The sequence below is a fragment of the Petromyzon marinus genome, chromosome 47, assembly GCF_048934315.1.
Source record: "Petromyzon marinus isolate PM22_M1 ecotype Great Lakes invasive population chromosome 47, UKy_Petmar_22M1.pri1.0, whole genome shotgun sequence".
NCBI lineage: Eukaryota > Metazoa > Chordata > Hyperoartia > Petromyzontiformes > Petromyzontidae > Petromyzon > Petromyzon marinus.
In genome coordinates this window covers 3,284,120-3,302,268 of record NC_133713.1, presented here as the reverse complement: position 1 = coordinate 3,302,268, position 18,149 = coordinate 3,284,120, and the positions used below count along the sequence as shown (strand labels likewise).

Sequence of the window (18,149 nt, the reverse complement as noted above, 5' to 3'; positions counted from 1 at the left end):
GGCCTTTGTGAGCCTTAATTATGAGGCCCCAGCCCAACAACAAAAGCATTGTGTGAGTTATTAAGAGGATTTACCGTGGAACTTTTTTTTTCCCCCATTTAATTTTTTTTGCAAACAAAATAATTTTTGGCAGTAGTTTTGTTCGTTCTGTTGTTTTTGAGATGTGCGTTTCCCACCTTCTTCACCGTGCGTTCGTCCCACTACCACTTTAGCTGTTGAGGTTGTTTGTGCCGAGCTTGCATCTTCCTCCGCACTGAATGCTTCTGCTGTCGAACGCATGGGCGTGTGTGCGTGTCTGCGTGTGCGCACATGCCCGATCCAATGTAGAAAAACCGTACAGCGACATAAGCCTTTAGCTGAATGAAGGCATCTGCTGATACTGTGTGTGCTTAGTTTGCCCCCTCTGCTGGCCCTGCATCATCTTTGCTTGCACGCATGTGTGCTGGCTGTGTGTGTGGCTTTATATATTATTGTGTACATGTGTATGTAAGTGCGTACGAGTGTAAGTTTGATTGCGTACGTTTGAACGCAAGTGAAAGTATGAGAGTAGCATAAGAATGAGGTGTGTGTGTGTGTAAGTTAGTGTGAGTGTGTACATGAGCATGAGAGTGCGTGTAAGTCTTGAGATTGTGTGAGAATGCTGGGAGTATGTAAATATACTGATGGGTTCTGCTTGAATCAGACATAACTGTGCTCATTTGCCCAAACCCTCATCATAGCCGCTCAATCTGCATTGGCGCTGAGCTTATCCTGTTCCAGTGACGGAGGACGCTTCTCCCGTCCTTCTGCTTGGCCCCATTGGCAGCCTAACACTAATGGCCATTGGCCCTCTGCCTTGGGAGTGTCGTTTAGCAGGGGACCGTGTGTGCGTGTGCCTGTTTGTTATTGGGCACTCACCGTGCCGTTGAGCAAACGGCAGGAATGTGACCCATACAGTGAGTGTTTGTTTCATCACCGTAATAAGGGTAATGGCTCGTGATTCACCGCTACGCTAACGACCTCACGAGCGGCTGGGGGGGGGCTGGGGCGCTGCACGCTCCGCGGAAGAGACGGACGCAGAGCTCTTCCTCTCCAGGTGCCAGCGGCAGAGAGGATCGTAGCGGCTCGTCTGTCTTGCTCCAACGTTCTGTTAAGGCTATAATAGGGGGATCTTTGTGTCTCGGGGAGTGGCAGTGTAGCGGGTTGGCGCACTGCCCTTCGAACCCCGGCGACCCGGGTATGATTTCCGCTAGCGGCCGACACTACTGCCAATTATCTGAACCGGTCCTGGGCCTCCCATAGATCAACTTGGCACCATGCGAACACCTTGCACGATGTGTAAACGTGGCCACTAGGGGGAGGCAAGGGTGGCCGGACGTTGTACTGGCCACCCACACCCTCGTGTGCTGTGCTGGCCTTCATAGGTGCTCGCTAACATTGCTAGTTATCTGCGAAGGAGCGGGAGGTGTAGTGGTTAGTGAACTGCTCTACGAACTTGGCTAACAGAGTTGGATTCGTGGCCAACTTTAGTTTGAATCGGTCCTGGGCCTCTCCGAGGTCGACTGCCCAAAATTAGTGCAGTGTGTAAGCAATCAGCACTGGGGATACAAAGGCGGCTGGGCATGTGGTTGGCCACACCATGCCATCGTGCGCTGTGTTTGTCTTTATAGGTGGTCTCTAGCAGCACTGAATAGCATACGCAGGGAATTTTTTGTTTATGTCTGTAAAATAAAGCTCGTATGTGCTTGCTACTTTGTGCGAGCTCGTCTGTGTCAATGCATGTGTGCTCAAGCGTACGTTCGTGCAAGCGTCCATGCATGTGAGCTCCTGCGTATGTCTGTGTGTGTTCACGTGTCTGTGCGAGCTTGTGTGTGTGTGTGCTTCTGCGTTCGTGTCCCGAGTGCCTGTAGGTGCGTGCGTCCATGCGTGTCTTCTGTCCGCGTGACCACTTGTGCCGACTCGCGCCCACTCCTACCCGCTCGTGCCCACTCAGTGTGGTGACGCTTTTGCAGGTTAAGAACTTGAGCTGAGGAAGCGCGCGCGCGACCTTGTTCGAAAGAGAGCGAAAGTGGCGATTACTCCAAATGGAGCGGTTCCGTAGGTGGAGCCGGGGACTGTCGAGGCCCTTCTTTGCATGCCTCTTCTCTGCCGGCACCAGCGAGTTTCCACAAGGTGCCACCAGAGGTTCCCTCTGGCTACCGTTTCGGACGTCACGGGGCAACGCGGTTATCGTCAGCGAACCGCGGCTCCTGCGCTGCCTGTACCCTTGCAGCCCTCGCAGCCCTCGCAGCTCCCCCGCCTCCGTCTCTGCGTCGGCGCTCGTCGAGGTGCAAGCGCGCGCGGCGTGTGGCCCGCCGTGTCGGCGCCGGGCACGCGGTGACACGCGGTGACACGCGCGAGTGGCGCCGCAGCTCCGGCGCCCTGGGAATAGCCGATGACGACGACGATGATGATGTTGAGAGGCGCCCGTGCACAATTGTGCAGACACGCGTGGCCCAGCCGCCCCGCGTTACCAGCGTTCAGACGTAGCGGTGTTATTTTTGCCCGAAAGTCTACGTGCGGAAGTAATTGCCGATGTACACAGTGGTTTTTGTTACTTTCCTGCACTTCGCCGCTGGAATCCGCTTTCCCGCGCCTCGCAGCCGAGGCGCCGCCGTGTTTATGAACGCCGGAGGGTTCGTAGGCAGCGTCGGGGCCGTTGGTGATCCCTCACCGACGCCACCGGGGGGGACCGCAGGCGTTCACGAATGCGTGGGGGGCGGGCGGCTCGTCCCGATCGAGCCGTGCCCTTTCACGGGCCCGCCCGCATCGTCGCACGGTCGGCGCCGCGTGCCGCCAAGCCCGGTGCCCTCCCGCCTCTCGTCGCCCACCCAGCTCCACCCTCGAGCCGCTTCACCGCTGGTCTCCGCACGCATCGCTCTCACCGCCCGCCCGTCCCGCTCTGCGACAGCCTCTCCACGTGCCCCCCCACCCCCCTGTGTGGCGCAGTTTCCACGCGGCTCCGACCGCACGTAGACTCGTGAAGACCGAGCGCTGTCCCCACACTGAAGGATTAAACTCGAATCGCCACCTGCTTGATCCCTCGCCCGCCCCTCGTTTCTCTCAAAGGCCGCTGTTCAAGCAGCTGTGATGAGCGGCAAGGGTTTGGACCCTGGAGAGATTGCGAGCGAGTCGTTCGTGCCAAGGCATGTGCTGGTCTCCGGAGAGTAACGTAATGCCCGGCGTTGCGCGTCGGGACACGTGGAGTCCAATTGGGTGGGAGCTCAGGTGCGGTTGTGGCCCCGTGGCCACTGAGCTGCCTGGGCTAGCTCGTTTTAAACAGATTCTGTGGAGTTGAAGACCTTAATTGTTCATCTGTTCTAAGTCGCGATGAAATTGCGGGCGATTACATTCTGCCTGTGTCGTTTTTTCCTGCGTTCAGTCTGAACTCGCGCAGTCAGAGTATCGCTTCCCTCCCCTTGCGCGACTCGTGCAGGGCCACCGAGCGCAGCCTCCCATCAGCTTAAACCCCCACCCCCCCCCGACCACAAGAGCGTGAGTTCTGAGAATTGACGAAGCATTCAAAAACGAGTCTCCCTCCCTCGAGGCGGTGGCTGTGCGAGCGATCGGCTCTGCGCCGCACGCAGCTCATTTTGCGGAGTTAGACCCTGTCGGTCGCAAGAGGTCACCAGCCACCGTGACCCTTGAGCCTCTTCGCACAGAGGTCACGCTCGACCGGCCGTGCAGTCGGGACAGGGCGACGGTCGCTCGTTCTCGTTAACGAAGCCCCCCCCCTCCGCCAGCTGAGCGAGCACGGAGGAGCAAGCAGCTGCCCAGCCGCTCGCTGCGCTCTAAAATAGCGCCGGTCCCTCGGGGTTCTGGCAGCTTCGTGCGCAGTGGGGATGGGAGGGTGGGCAGCCCCCCACCCAAACGGTTCGCGGCTGCGTGCCCCTCCATGCCGCCGTTATCTCGCGTCGGAAAACGACATTCCCCGACTGCTTTTATTTATTTCCAACCCGTCGCAATCGCGAAGAGCTTAGGCTCCTGCGGAATATTTCGACTCGAGCGTCAGGTGACCGATTTGGAGAGGGCTCCTGTGTCTCGTCACCCGCCGAGTGAGTGGGAGTTTTGGAGCATCGCGCAGCAGTTCGTGAAGCGGCTGTCTGCGAGATACGCCATGTCCGTCCGGCGCGGCGAGTCGTAACGGGCTTCCAGAGACTTGTCACGTGGCCCGGCTAATTGAGCGAGCGGCACTGCCCGGCGCTAACGCAATGGAAAGGGCTCCGCCCCTCCGCTCTTGCCGACGTCTAGAATTAGCGACGGTGGCACGCCTCTCCCCTCACCACCTCGGCTCCCAAGAGATCACCTCCCTCCCACAACAGCATGGGGGTCACCCCCTCCTCCTACCGGCTGCTGCTCCTCCTCGGCTGTGATGGAGGTGTTTCCATGGCGGGGTACAGTGTGCGCATAGAAGCCCACAAAGGGCGGCCGGCTAAGAATAGCCGCTTGAGTGGGAGACCGTGCGTCCGTACGTCGCAGAGTGTTTGCCCGCTCGATGGTAAAGGACGGTGGAGTGGCTGAGAGCCTCTCGCTGCCGCCCACGAGGAGCACACGGGGCCGCACGTCGTTTATGAGACGCCGCTGTTATGGTCGAGCGAGCAGGCGAGGAGTAAGACCGCCTCCCGTTGGCTCGTGTTTTCCCAGGCAGCCCATTGCGTGTATCCGTACGTCATGGGCGCGCGCGTTGGTTTGTGCGTGCATGGAATCAACGGGACGGGGGGCACGAGGTCACGGGGTGGGCAATCGCGTGTCCGTGACATCGCACCTCGCTCTCCCAGGGGAAATATCAGAGAATCTCCTCCCAGATGGGGACAACTGCCAAAACGTCCCACGAGCTTTGTCGGACCAAGGTGTCTCGCCCGAAGAGGTTGTTAATCTTACTTGTATCCATAATTGGAGGCAAACAAACGATACAGTGGATTATTGGGTGACCTCACACACAACAGAATGTGTAACAATGTAAATAAAATTAATGTGTTTGTGTGTGTGCGCACGCACGCTGGAGTAGGGGAGCGGCAATGCTGCGGCAAGCGCGACTGCGCTACGAACCCGGCGACCCGACTTCGGTCAACGCCGGTGACGATTGTCTGAACCGGTCCTGGGGCCTCCCCTAGGTCGACTCGGCCTCAAATGAGTACCTGGTGCGGTGTGTAGTAAACATCGCCACAGTAGTGAGACAAAGGCGGCCGGCCGTGGTGCTGGCCACCCCATCGCCGTCGTGTGCCGTTTCGGCCTTCATAGGTGCTACTCTTCGCCAACGGCACTTGCTCCAAAATTCTGTTGCTGCTATGCGAGGGATCTTTGTTGGGGCGTACCGCGTGGCGACTGACGAGCCCTGCCACCGTTGCCGTGTGATGTTTGCCGCTGGCAGATCGCACTGGGAATGCGCCGTGCGGAGCCGAACGTTCACACCCGTTCAAGTCTGCTCCACCGTCGCTAAATGGCACTGGATTTGATTTTTCGATTCTGTGGTGTTTTGCAATCGATTGCAAAATTAATGATCGTCGATTGTAACGGCGATCGCGGATTCAGCAGCCCCACTGGAAAGGCTCCACCTTCCCACGCTATGCGAGAATGTGGCCCACGTAAGTTATTCCCATAATATTTGGTGTTTATTTGTTTGTATAGATTTGTCATTTGTTGACTCTATTCCAAGCTACGTCCAACAGCTACACAAACGCAGCAAGACAGATAATGTGAAGGGTACTTTGTCTCCTGTCCAGTTTTTCTTATTTGTATTCACCACAAGGAGGCTCATGATATTTTAAATAAATACCATTTTAAGTGGAGCTTCCTAACGAACTGTGATGTTCTGGCGTGCTCTGTATGTGCGTGCTGTGTGCGTCTGCGCTATGTACGTGCGTGTGTGCACGCGGGCGCGATGCAGGCGGAAGAGCCGCAAGGGAGACAAACGCGGCAAGGGGCTGCGCCACTTCTCGATGCGCGTGTGTGAGAAGGTGAGGGCCAAAGGCACCACTACCTACAACGAGGTGGCCGACGAGCTGGTGGCGGAGTTCAGCAGCACGCTCCGCGCCAGCCAGGAGGTGACTAGCTCGCACCCAGCACACCCAGACATGTGCTGCACGCACACCCAGACACGTACCGCATGCACACCCAGACACGTACTGCACGCACGCCTAGACACATAACACATGCCTAGCACCGTGTACCCAGCCAAACAGTGGACGCACACACAGCCCCAGATCCAACATACTCACACCCGAGACCATGTTCCCACACAAACCCACAACATTCCCTACCCATCACATGCGCTGTGTCAGCATTGTTGCACCATTGCCACTGTGTTCAATTACAATACTATTTACTATTTTTATTTTACCTGGTAAGCTCCCTTAAGCTATACAGCTCTTTTTCAGACGTGACCTGGCCACAAATGAAAGCTCAACAAAGTGGGTTATCATGTGGACATTTATAGTAGCCAAATACTCTAAACGCATGTTTCTGAATGTGGAGGGAAACACTGAAGGACCCGGAGAAAAATCCACACCACCACGGAGAGAACACGCAAACTCCAAATATACAGCAGGCATCAGGGTTGGGATCAAACCCACAACCTCCTGTATACCAGGCGAGATAGTTAACGTCTCGTCACCGCGGCGCCCACAAGCAGACAAATACGCCCTGTTCATGTGTCCGCGTCTGCACGTAAACATCAAGAAGTGTTCTTTGCGCAGTCCAGCGGCGGCGCAATGTTTTGCTAGCGCCGACGATGGCTGGCGGAGCCGTGCGCGGCTAACGGCGGGGTTACCGCGGGCCGCGTGGGCTCCTCCCCGCCGCCGCCCTCGCCCTGCCCGTCCCCCCACCGCCGCCCCCTCGCGCTCCCCTGCCTGGCCGTCGGAACACGTCCGGCCGCCTCGCGAGCGTGCCCACGCCCACGCCCCTGCGTTCCCCGGGAGTGGCGGGCATTGCGGTTAGGCTTGGAGTCGCATTCGTGTGCGCAGTTTGTGACAGTCACGCGGGTTGATCCGCGGCGTCTTTGAGCCGTCCCCCTACTAGCGCCGTGCCAGCCGGTCGGGGTGGTGGTGGTGGTGGTGTGGTGGCAGCGTGGATGTGTTGCTTGGCAACGAGCTTCCTGTTTTTATTGCTGTGTTCTCCGTTCCCGGGCCGATGGACGGTGACCTCCGTAACTCGTGCGCGCTAATTGTTGAGGGCGTGGATCGTTTCCCTAGAACTGTATGCGGCGAGTGACACGTTTGTTTTCAAAGAGCATTGAGGCGCGTCTCTGGGGGTTATATATGTTCATTGTGCATCAAGAGAAAGGGGAATTGAGCCCATGCTTGTGTGATTTTTTTTTAGTCTTGGCTTTGTAGAGTTCTGTTTTTTTGCTTATTCCCAACTAGTTCATAAAGCCTGTCTTTGCCAGGGAGAAGTTTTCATAAATTTCAGAATTAACCGTTGATTTTTTTAGAATTTTTATCTTCGATCAGACTAACAACTACTACAAATATTTGTATTTTTCCACGAAAAACTAAAATTGTTGCCGACTTGATTCAACTTATTATATTTAAAGTTGTACCCATAAGTACGCGTATTTTTTCGTTTAAAGCTGCTTTAATCAGAAATAACGCAAAAACAATAAAAGATAAATCAATGGTTCTCGCTTTAATTAGATTTTATGTTTAACGCTCTATCGAACGAAAAAAATCACAAAATTATATTATGAATGGTTTCTGAATGACATGTGCAAACATGTTTATGGGGCAATTAAAATCGAGATTTGGGGCCCTTAAAATGAAAAATCTTGGATTTATTTTTCCTGTTTGTATCCTAAAAGCTACCTATGAATCAAATTTCAGGTTTCTACCTTGTCGGGAAGTAGCCTAGAGGTGTGTTAGACATAGAGACTAAGATATTTATTTATACAGAAGACTCGTAAACATTCCTTCCTAAATCCATCTGAGCGTCGTGCGGAAAGCACTGCCCGGTTCAAGGGGAAAAAAAACGACTTCTCTTTGCTGATTCTGATTGAGGTTTCAATCCGATTAGAAAAAAACAACCAAGAGCTTTCTTAACGATCCACGTTTTTGCGAGCTCGGTGTTGAGGTGGCTCTGTGGGAGACGCGGGAGGTGCACGGGCGGCTGCTGGGTTGCGAGCGGTTTGTTAACAAACCGCTGGTGCCACGCATCTATCAGATGCGCGCGCCTGTCCGTTAACAAACCGCCGGCACCGTGCGTCTGTGTCCGTTAGACTCCCGTGTTTGTTCGACACACCTTCCGTCAGACGCCCGTGTGTGCTCCTAGCTCGTCCTGCCACCAGATGGAATGGAGCTGAGCGATGAGCCTTCCACCATGAGCTGCGAAACCCCTCCCCAGAACGTGCTCACCTGGCAGGCTCGTCACACCTGTCTCTACAGGTCATCAAGTACCCTGGGTACTTACATCCGGCCAGGTTGCTCAGTGGTAGTGGGAGTGCTTTGCAAGCAGAAGTTTGCGAGTTCAAATCCTGTTTGGGGGTTCAGTCGGCCCATTATCCCTTGGGGTCGATAAAATTATTACCACTGGGGAAGCCAACAGTGGTTGTCTTCTGGATAGCCTTTCCCCGTCATGGGAATGTGGAATGTCTACCACTGGCTCAGCGCTGTAAACACGATGAGCACGAATCCTGCAATGCTCAACTGAGGAAGGAATTGACTTATGAGTTAACTTGATGTTTACAAGTAACCGCTTGGGGGCTTAGCTTGAGGGCGCACACAGTGGTTAGCGCACTGCTACGAGCTCAGAGACCTCTGTTCGATTCCCGGCCACGGCTAACATCAGTGGTGAGTAATGTCCGAACCGGCCCTGGGCCTCCCCAACTTCACGAACCCCGCAATGAGCAGGTGTTGGCGAGGTTGGTCAAGCAACCCCCCTGACTGAAAGGCGTGGGGGGACCTTCATCCAGCAGTTGATTTATCAAGGGCTGCACATTAACACCCCCCCCTCCACTCACCGACCCAACAGCCGCGATGGTCGAGCGAACTGGTCTGACCGGTTGACCGCACTCGTGTTGCCCTCAACCTTGATCGTTACCGACGGAGATTCTCATTCCTGCGACACATTTCGTCGTCGCAGAACGCTTGTATCGCGCAGAGTGCACGATACTTAACACCGTGTAATTTGAGGTTACTCTTTGTGTGCCGTACGTACGCTGCAGCCCGTTTAATGTCACAAAATGAGCACGAAGTGAGATTTTATTTACTTCCTTGTCCTGCACGGGCGGGGTGGCGTCGGTGAGAGACGCACGGTCACGGTGGAACGTCCGCGTTGGGGTGGGTCGGCAAAATCTGCTCCCAACCGCCGGAGCGTCGAGCGCCCTCGTTTAGCTGGGACATGGAGCCAACAGACCCGAGCTCGACGACGTGTGGAATTATCCGGCTCAAAACTCCCCCCACGTGCAACCTTGCGTAGTAGTCGGGTCGCGTTCACAGGCAGAAGAGAGGTCTGGCGTTATCGTCCTCGTGTCTTGGCGGTGTGAATTTAATGGCTTGAAATCCAGATACAAACTTCGGTACTCCTCAGTTTAAAATCAATAAAAGCTCAAAAATGTAACCCTCCAATATTGGTGAGGTGGGAGGCATACTCAAAAAATGTAATGTTTATTTTTTGGATTTTTCTTGTTATAAGTATCGACCTGGCTATGGTAGTGGAAAATTTGTATCATTAGCACCCTCGTAAAACTTCCATAAACATTACATCAGTCACCCACTTCCTCCATGCGTCTCTCGGTCATTCACTCACTGCCTTCTCCACTTAATAATAATTTGTAATTTAGAGTTTGTAATGAGCACTGTCTTCTTCACTCTCAGAGAGAATGATTCAGGGTAGCTTAAAACCACGGGCAGCCATAACCAGCGGCAACAATTGCCCAAGCTCTGTGGTCCTCTTTTGAGATGTTTGACCAACTCGACGAACGAGTGCTGCGTCTCTACGCGGTACAGGAAACCGGATTGCCCAGAGAGGAAAAACCCACGCGTGCGAGTCGATGTCGGGGGGCGGGATGACACTCAATCCCCATAGAGATGGAAATGACCAAGGAACATCTTCCTTACAAACGGAGAACCACCAGTGATCGGCGATGGTACGAAATGACTTCCCCGTGCTGTTTGTCACTGATTCGAGGCGCGCCCATCGGCCGGCGTTACCGGCATGCGTGGTGATGTAAAGAAGGAGTGAAAGTGGACAGGCACGGGGCACGTTCCTCGCCCTCGTACCACCTCCACCCCCAGCGTTGCTAATTACGGCCGCCCCTCGGGGGGGGAGCAGTGCAGCACGAGACGTGCGGCAGAGTCTGAGGTCACTGTTGGAATTGGCCCGGGGGTGCCACGTGGACCCGAAGCTGGACGAATGAGGATCGCACACAGCGAGGGCAGGCGCGATTCCCTGTACGTTATCGTCGTCGGCCGTGGTCAGTCCGCTGCTGGATGAAGGCTTCCCCAACCCACCGCCACCTTTTGTGATGCTGCGTTGTCACGATGATCTACCAAGCGTCTGCTGCACGCGAACCGATTTTAGCGCTCCTTCTTCACGTGGGCGTCCTCTCGGATGCATTCCATTCCTGCTGCTCATTACTGTTGCGAGCAGGTGGAAGGGGAGGGTCGATGTGTGACCATACTTCACGGTGAACAGTGCGGTTTTGAGAGGACACTCAACAGACATATGAATGTGTTTTATAAAAAGCGTCCTGCTAAATTAAGTTGAATTGTTCAACTGCACTGTGATCTCGAACAAAAAATTATTGGCGCTTGGTACGTTTGTACGCCACGTGACAGGTTAATTTGTTTGGCCATGTCAGGTGGCTAAGAGCCTTAACGACACAAGTGTGGCCAGATCATTAGGTGGCCTGACTCAAATGTTGACTGTGATTCTCCGTAGTGGGGGTTGAAAACCTGCGGTGTGTTGTCTCCGGCTCTGTCAAAGTTGAAAAATTATCAGAAATGTTTTTTACAAAAGAACGCAGGATCCAGAATGTTGGTTTTGTGGCGTTCCGTAAAGAGCTGCCCTTGTCTAAACACTAAGGTTGGAATGTGTGTGTGTGCGCGTAAGCGCGCTTGTGTGTGGGACGCGGTAGTATGGCGGTTAGCGTGCTGCGCTACAAACCCAGCACCCCGAGTTCGATTGACGCTCATGGCCAAGGCCAGTGACGATTGTCTGAACGGGTCCTGGGCCTCCCCTAGGTCGACTCATCGTCAATTGAGTACCTGGTGCGATGTGTAAAAACATTACCTCTAGGTATATAAATGCGGCCGGGTGTGGTACTGGCCACCCATCCCCTCGTGTGCCATTCTGGCCTTCATAGGTGCTCGCTAACAGCACTTGCCCCAACAGTCTAAGGCTATACTGAGGGGTCTTTGCGTGTGCACGCATGTGTGTGGATGTGTGTGCACGCAGACGTACGACCAAAAGAACATCCGGCGGCGTGTGTACGACGCCCTGAATGTCCTCATGGCAATGAACATCATCTCCAAGGAGCGCAAGGAGATCCGTTGGATCGGGCTGCCCACCAACTCGGCGCAGGAGTGTCATAACCTGGAGGTGAGGTGAACGCTCTTTCCGATCGCCGCGTAGCTCGCGAAACACACACAGGAGCTGGAGCCGAGCCAGAAACGTCGTCCGCAGCCACGGCAACTCTCCCCGGCCGCTGCCGTGGCGGCCCCTAATCCCAGATCGTTACTCGAATCCTAGCGCACGGCGCCCCCGAGGTGATTGCGGAGTGAACGGAAGGAGCCTTGCCCGATGGCCGCGCATCCTCATTGTTTTATCGGCGGCGGCAGGAATGTTTCGACGGCGTGTAAAGAGAAACTTAATTAATGAATGGAGGGGTAAGGCCCGTACAGGGCCCGACGGTAACGGCGCTGGTTGCGTGGCGAGGGTGTTTGTGGCGGCCACGCGCCGCTCTCCGCTCCCGCAAAGCCCCTGGGCCCTTGACATTCCTGTGCTTGCCGACTCGGAAATTCCCAGAGCTGCGTGGGAATGTCTGTGCGCGCGTTAACGCGTGCGCGCGTGCAGAGAGCGAAGTGAGCGGCGCAGAGGTTGGTGCGCTGCCGCTAACAAAGCCGGCAAGCCCGAGTTTGGTTCCTGACCACGGCCAGCAACACCGATGGTGATTGTCTGAACCGGTCCTGGGCCTGCTTTCATTTAACACTGCCTGCAAAGAGTACTTGGTACTGTGTGTAAACAGCACTGGGGAGACTAAGGCAGCCGGGCGTGGTGCTGGCCACATCCACCTCCTCTTGTGCGCTAGTCACCGTGCCACCGCTTCCCAAAGATCCCCCTTTAACAGACTTTTGAGGCAAGTGCTGTTTGCGAGCACCGATGAAGGACGGCATGCTACATGCACCTGACCCGTCGGCTTTTGTCATCCCGGTGGCGATGTTTACACATTGCATGAGGTACTCATTTAAGGCTGAGTCGACCTATGGGAGGCTCAGGACCGGTTAAGATAATGGTCACACTGGTGTTGGCCGTAAGCAGGAATCGAACCCGGGTCGCGCACGTCTGCCGGTCACGAGCAGACGCGCGTCTGCTCGTGACCGCGAGCAATGGAGGTGCCGGTGCGTCTGTGCCGACACCGCGGCTGTCCGCGTGTGGGTTTTGCCGCAGACCGAGAAGCAGAGGAGGCTCGAGAGAATAAAACAGAAGCAGGCTCACCTGCACGAGCTCATCCTGCAGGTAGGTGCCTGAACTCCCCCCCCCCCCCCCCCGTGGTAGAAACCGCAAGTCCCATTGTTGCATGCGGTCGGCTGCTCGGATTTCTTCCCCCCCCCCCCTCTATTATCTACCTCTCTGCTGCCGCCGCTTGCCGGCTTCCCCCGCCACCCGCGTCCTCCATCTCTACCCTCGGTCTCCCTCTGCTCCTGCCGTGCACCAGTGGCATCTCGATAGCTCCGCTCATGGCATCTTTTTTGTCGACTCTCAAATCATGGCCAAACCCTCCCGAGTCTCACCTCCCTTGACGTCTTACCCTTTATACCCCGTTTCCACTGGCACATCTGACCCGTGCCAGAGTGAGGCCCTCGCAGCACGGGTGCTCTTTTCCGCTTGACTGGTTGCCGAGCCAAGCCAGAGCCAAACGGTGAGACTGAATCAAGACCAAGGAGGGCCAGGGTGAGGTTAATAATTTTTTTGATATGAAAGTGGTTAAAGCGTGACATCAGCTGCACCTCCTGAGTCAAACCAAGTGTGTATATATATAGATCTAGTCCCAATATTCATATTGGAATTTTCATCTGTCCTTTCAAGCCTCTTGATTTTTATATTACTCACTGCCCACGTCTCTGCGTCATATTGTTACTGTGCTTGTTTACCCAGGAAAGTCTCAAGGACTTTCTTTCAGGAGGGTCCTGCCAAGTTTTTAGAGGTGATGGTGGGAATGCTGCTGCTGTGTAATCCAAATTGGTGGAATTTGCGGGTTATTTTTGAGCATCAGCATGGTTTAGCGAAATACCAGTTACATTGTGCGTTCCTTTAGCTGGAGAATCTGGCGGAAACGCATGCAGAACACGAGGGAAGAACGTACGAATGGCGCCGTAGACGGGAATCGAACCCGGGCCCTTCCTCTTGCCCTGAGACACGAGCGTGACGTCGGCGCCTCCGCTCTGTCCGCCCGCAGCAAATCGCCTTCAAGAGCCTCGTGCAGCGCAACCACGAGCAGGGCCGCGCCGCGGGGGGCGCCCCGCCGGCGGGCTCCGTCATCCACCTCCCCTTCATCATCGTCAACACCAGCAAGAAGACCGTCATCGACTGCAGCATCTCCAGCGACAAGTGCGTCGCCGCCTCCCGCCGCCACCGCGTTCCGTTTCCCGACCGACGCGTCGGGTTCATTTCTCCAATCCGGTGGGAGGGGGGAGGTGTAGGCGGACGCTCACGGTGCGGGCTCGGTGCGTGCAGAAGAGCCAACGCCCCCGGGGTTACAAAACTATGAGGGCAATGCGACTCCCCCGTAGAACCACAACGATCCTCCCCCCGGGCGGGGTAAGAATGGTCATTCTGGCCGCATAGCACAAATGCCGGCTGGAGGGTTAAACTAAAATTCCGGGTAGGGGTGGGTGGGGGGGGTTGAGACACGGAGTAGAACTGTGACCCTGGCCGCGTGTGCGTGCGCAGGTTCGAGTACCTCTTCAACTTCGACAGCACGTTCGAGATCCACGACGACATCGAGGTGCTGAAGCGCATGGGCCTCACGTATGGTCTCGAGGCCGGCACGTGCCGCCCTTGCGACCTGGAGAGAGCCCGCGCCCTGCTGCCCAAAGCCCTTGAGCCACACCTCCTGGGTACGCAACGTGTGCCGGGGCCTGGCAGGGCACTGCTACTGCTGCTGTTGACGAGGGTCAGAGATGCAGATGTGGTGGGGTGAAAGGTTATGGCTGTGGAACAGGGGTCGTGATTGGTTGTAGCGGTGGTGGTGAATGTGGTGGTGATGGAGGTCGACTCGTCCTCAAATTAGTACATGGTGCGGTGTGTATACATCGCCACTCGGGAGACGAAGGCAGCCGGGCGTGAAGCTGGCCACCGACTCCCTTATTTGCCGTGCTGGTTTTCATAGGTGCTATACAGGGAGGGGATCTTTGGTTTTGGGGGAATGTGGTGGAGGTGGTGGTGGCAGTGGTGGTTATGGTTGAGGATGTGCTTTGGTTGAGTTGGCTTTTGCTCCACTCGCTTATTGTGTCACCCTGGTCTCCCTGCGACCGCCCAGATATTACGTACAATTCGTTTTTATAGCCAGGGCTAATACAAATAACAATCATCACGAACATGCAATTAGTCTGAGCACCGCTGCTGATGTGGCGGGGCGTAAAGAAGGCTGGTTGCCTTGTGGAGCGTGGCTGCTTCTGTTGCCGGCCCCGTTGTGGAGCCACACACCGGGCGAGCTCACACGCGCTGGCGCCGGGCGAGCTGACGCGCGGTGGCGCCGTGTGTCACAGAGATGGCGCGCAGCGGGGGAGCCACACTCGCGGCACTTCCCGCCGGGGATGCCCTCCCACCCACGAGCAGGTGGGCACAGCATCGCCAACCCACATCGCCTGTGTGCGCGCGCATTTGTGCTTCCATGTGTCTATGAGTGTGGTGCTGAACGCGTGCGTGTGTGAGTGTGGTGCTGAACGCGTGCGTGAGTGTGGTGCTGAACACGTGCGTGCGTGAGTGTGGTGCTGAACACGTGCGTGCGTGTGGTGCTGAACGTGTGTGAGTGTGGTGCTGAACGCGTGCGTGAGTGTGGTGCTGAACACGTGAGTGTGGTGCTGAACACGTGCGTGAGGGTGGTGCTGAACACGTGCGTGAGTGTGGTGCTGAACACGTGCGTGGTGCTGAACACGTGCGTGTGTGTGGTGCTGAACACGTGCTCGTGTGTGGTGCTGAACACGTGCGTGGTGCTGAACACGTGCGTGTGTGTGGTGCTAAACACGTGCATGTGTGTGGTGCTGAACACGTGCTCGTGTGTGGTGCTGAACACGTGCGCGTGTGTGGTGCTGAACACGTGCGTGCGTGTGGTGCTGAACACGTGCGCGTGTGTGGTGCTGAACACGTGCGTGGTGCTGAACACGTGCGCGTGTGTGGTGCTGAACACGTGCGTGTGTGTGATGCTGAACACGTGCGTGCGTGTGTCGGGTGCAGCCACGGGGAGGCCGGGCTGGTGGTGGACGGGGAGCCGTGCGGGCCGGTAGGAGCGGCACGCGGCGGGACGCCCTTCTCCTTCGCTGACGACGATGAAGACGACGATGAAGATGACGACAGCGACGACGACGACTCCTCTGACTGAAGCCCCGTGGGGGCGGGGGGGGGGCTCCGCTGCTCCTCCCCCCGCCCCCACGCATCTTTTATACGAACGCACGATTGTTTTATAACTTTTTTTTTGATAGCCAGAGTGACGACGATGTTTTGCGTGTGGCTGCTTTTGGGGGGCCGAACCGGGGTCAGGGGTCAAACCGGGCGGGACCAACCGTGTCGCCTTCGCCTGCCGGTCCTGTTTCCCTTGAAGGCCCCAGTTGGAGGTGGCATCCTATTGGAAGGCCCGAGCGGGAGATGAATCGCCTGAAAGCGCGCAGGAGAGATGCGGGTTGGGGGGGGAGAGGAGAGGAGGCCTCGTGTGCGGCCGTCCCAAGGCCACGTTGATTCGCGGTATTCACCGCCGTGTCTCTCGCGCCGCGGTCGATCGTCACGGAGCCCCCACCCATTAGTTACCTTAAACAGTGGTTGGTTGCGACACGGAATTCCCTTTTGTTTGCACTCGTGAGCTTCTTCCCAACGAAAGCGCGATTTAAACGTAAACAACGACGGAAGGGAATCCCCTGCCCCCGAGTCGGCGTTTCGTCGGCGGTTTTGCCAACGAGGGCTAATGGGAGACTTCTCGGCCAAACCGATGCCTGGTGGATGACGTCGATTCTGTGCGACCGTGTGCTCGTGTCGTCTGTGGGGGTTACCGACACGAAAATTAATGTGTGGGATGGCACACCACAATGCTGATTAAAACAAAACAATCGTCTGGCGCTTGCGTAATGAGCGCTGGAAACGCGGCTCCCCTACTTCCAGTCCTGGGACTACCTTCCGCAACGATGGCGCGAGATGAGCCGCTCGGAGCGACGCGAGGCAAGCTTGGAGGGGGGGGGGGTCCCGCTCGGGCGTTGTCAAAATTACTCTCGGTCTGCGGTTCACATCGACTCGTCCCTCCCTCGCCCGGCGCAGATGCTTAACCGTGGAGCGAAGGCGGCACGATGTTCCGAACCGGCGTCATGCCTCTTTGGGAACTCGCACTCTATCCCCCCCCCCCCCCCCCCCCCGTGAGTTCGTGCTCGAACCGTGTCCGTTGATTCTACAGTTAATACATTTTTTTAATCACCTGTTAAGTCATCCAAATGTTGGTGAAATACTCTGAAGTTTCTCACGACTTGCACGTAAATAAGCACTGCCAGTATCAAAGCTAGCGCACGGAGGTTCAAGGGGCCTTGTGAAGTGGTGGTCTTCAATCCACGCCTCCACTGTCCACCTTTGTCTCTTTCCCCCACGCAGTGGAGGCTTGCAGTGCCCATCACGGTGGAATGTATTGCAGACCTCCGGGCGGCGCTCGTGTAGACGTCTGGATCTTGTTTGCGTCGTCGTTAAAATAAAAGCCTGTCCATTGACCTTTGTCAGGCCGAGTGTGGGCTTGGGCTCACCGACACGAGACCGCGCGTCGGGAGTGAAGAGCCCCTGGTCCTGGGCCTGACCTCTAACCACGATCGACCGCGCCGGACCCTTCTTCCACACCTCGGCTCCTCCTGTGTGCGCGTTACAAGTCGGCCCGAGTAGCGAAGTCTTGCACATGAAATGCGCTCACGTTTTACTGAAATCTCAGTTTTAACTTTAAAATCTTCTTGTGAGGTTACGACTTTCCGCGTGGTGTTCGGCGAAACGAAAGTAAACTAAAAAGGAACTGCTGTTCTCGTTTCATTATTAACCCTGGCGTCTTGAAGCCGGATCACGTGGTCCCAACGCCGAGGCCTTTGTCAATCCTGGCTGCTGCTCTTGATGCTTGGCTGTGAGTACGCAAGACGATGTGACGACTGCAATTGGCCCGGCGTCATTTGACAGCCGCGATGCTGCACCGAACAGACTCCGTCCGCCAACTGTCCTGATCCAAACTGTGAAGCGACGTCGCTCACGTCGCCTGCTTACCCAGACGACGATCGGTGACGATGTTCGGGACGTTGCCACTGCCTCCACCCATCGCGCAGTCTCAGCGCCACCGTGTACCTTGGACACGGTCCGTTGACCGTCGTCCGGCGCCGAGGTTACGTGCTCTGCCGAACGTGACCTTCGCCCCGCCGCGATGGGAGAGGGGCAGCTTGTGTATGGTGACTCGGCAGTGGTCTTCCCCCATGCCACTACCTGTCTCAGTAGCCAGAGAACGACGTCATTGCGCGGTCTGACCGAGCCCTTGCCCCTGCTCCCTCGCACATTCAACCCAAGGCAGAGGACGAGTGCTGTGGCGGCTGGGCTCGTGGTCGCCCCTGTCTGCACAAGCAGCTGCTCCAACGTCAGGATGAAATCAGTGGGCACTCGGTCACAAACCCTGCTCAGACGGTGCCGAACCTCCCGAGTCGGTATCTGACCTGCAGCCACTCAGTGCCCACCCCCTCCTCACCCTGTTGCCGCCTCGA

At 56.2% G+C, this 18,149-nt stretch overlaps 1 protein-coding gene across 4 annotated transcripts in view; it reads left to right on the top strand.

Moving 5' to 3' along the window:
- The window catches only part of LOC116952526 (transcription factor Dp-1-like), a 35,052-nt gene extending 17,920 nt beyond the window's left edge, over positions 1–17,132 (top strand). For all 4 annotated transcript variants that reach the window (XM_032971939.2, XM_032971940.2, XM_032971942.2 and 1 more), the window contains exons 6-12: positions 5,906–6,062; positions 11,407–11,550; positions 12,619–12,687; positions 13,628–13,779; positions 14,122–14,288; positions 14,940–15,009; positions 15,628–17,132. In XM_032971939.2, the coding sequence (XP_032827830.1) occupies positions 5,906–6,062; positions 11,407–11,550; positions 12,619–12,687; positions 13,628–13,779; positions 14,122–14,288; positions 14,940–15,009; positions 15,628–15,772 (904 nt within the window). In that variant the 3' untranslated portion in view covers positions 15,773–17,132. The remainder of the gene's footprint in view (positions 1–5,905; positions 6,063–11,406; positions 11,551–12,618; positions 12,688–13,627; positions 13,780–14,121; positions 14,289–14,939; positions 15,010–15,627) is intronic.
- The last annotated feature ends 1,017 nt before the right edge of the window (positions 17,133–18,149 follow it).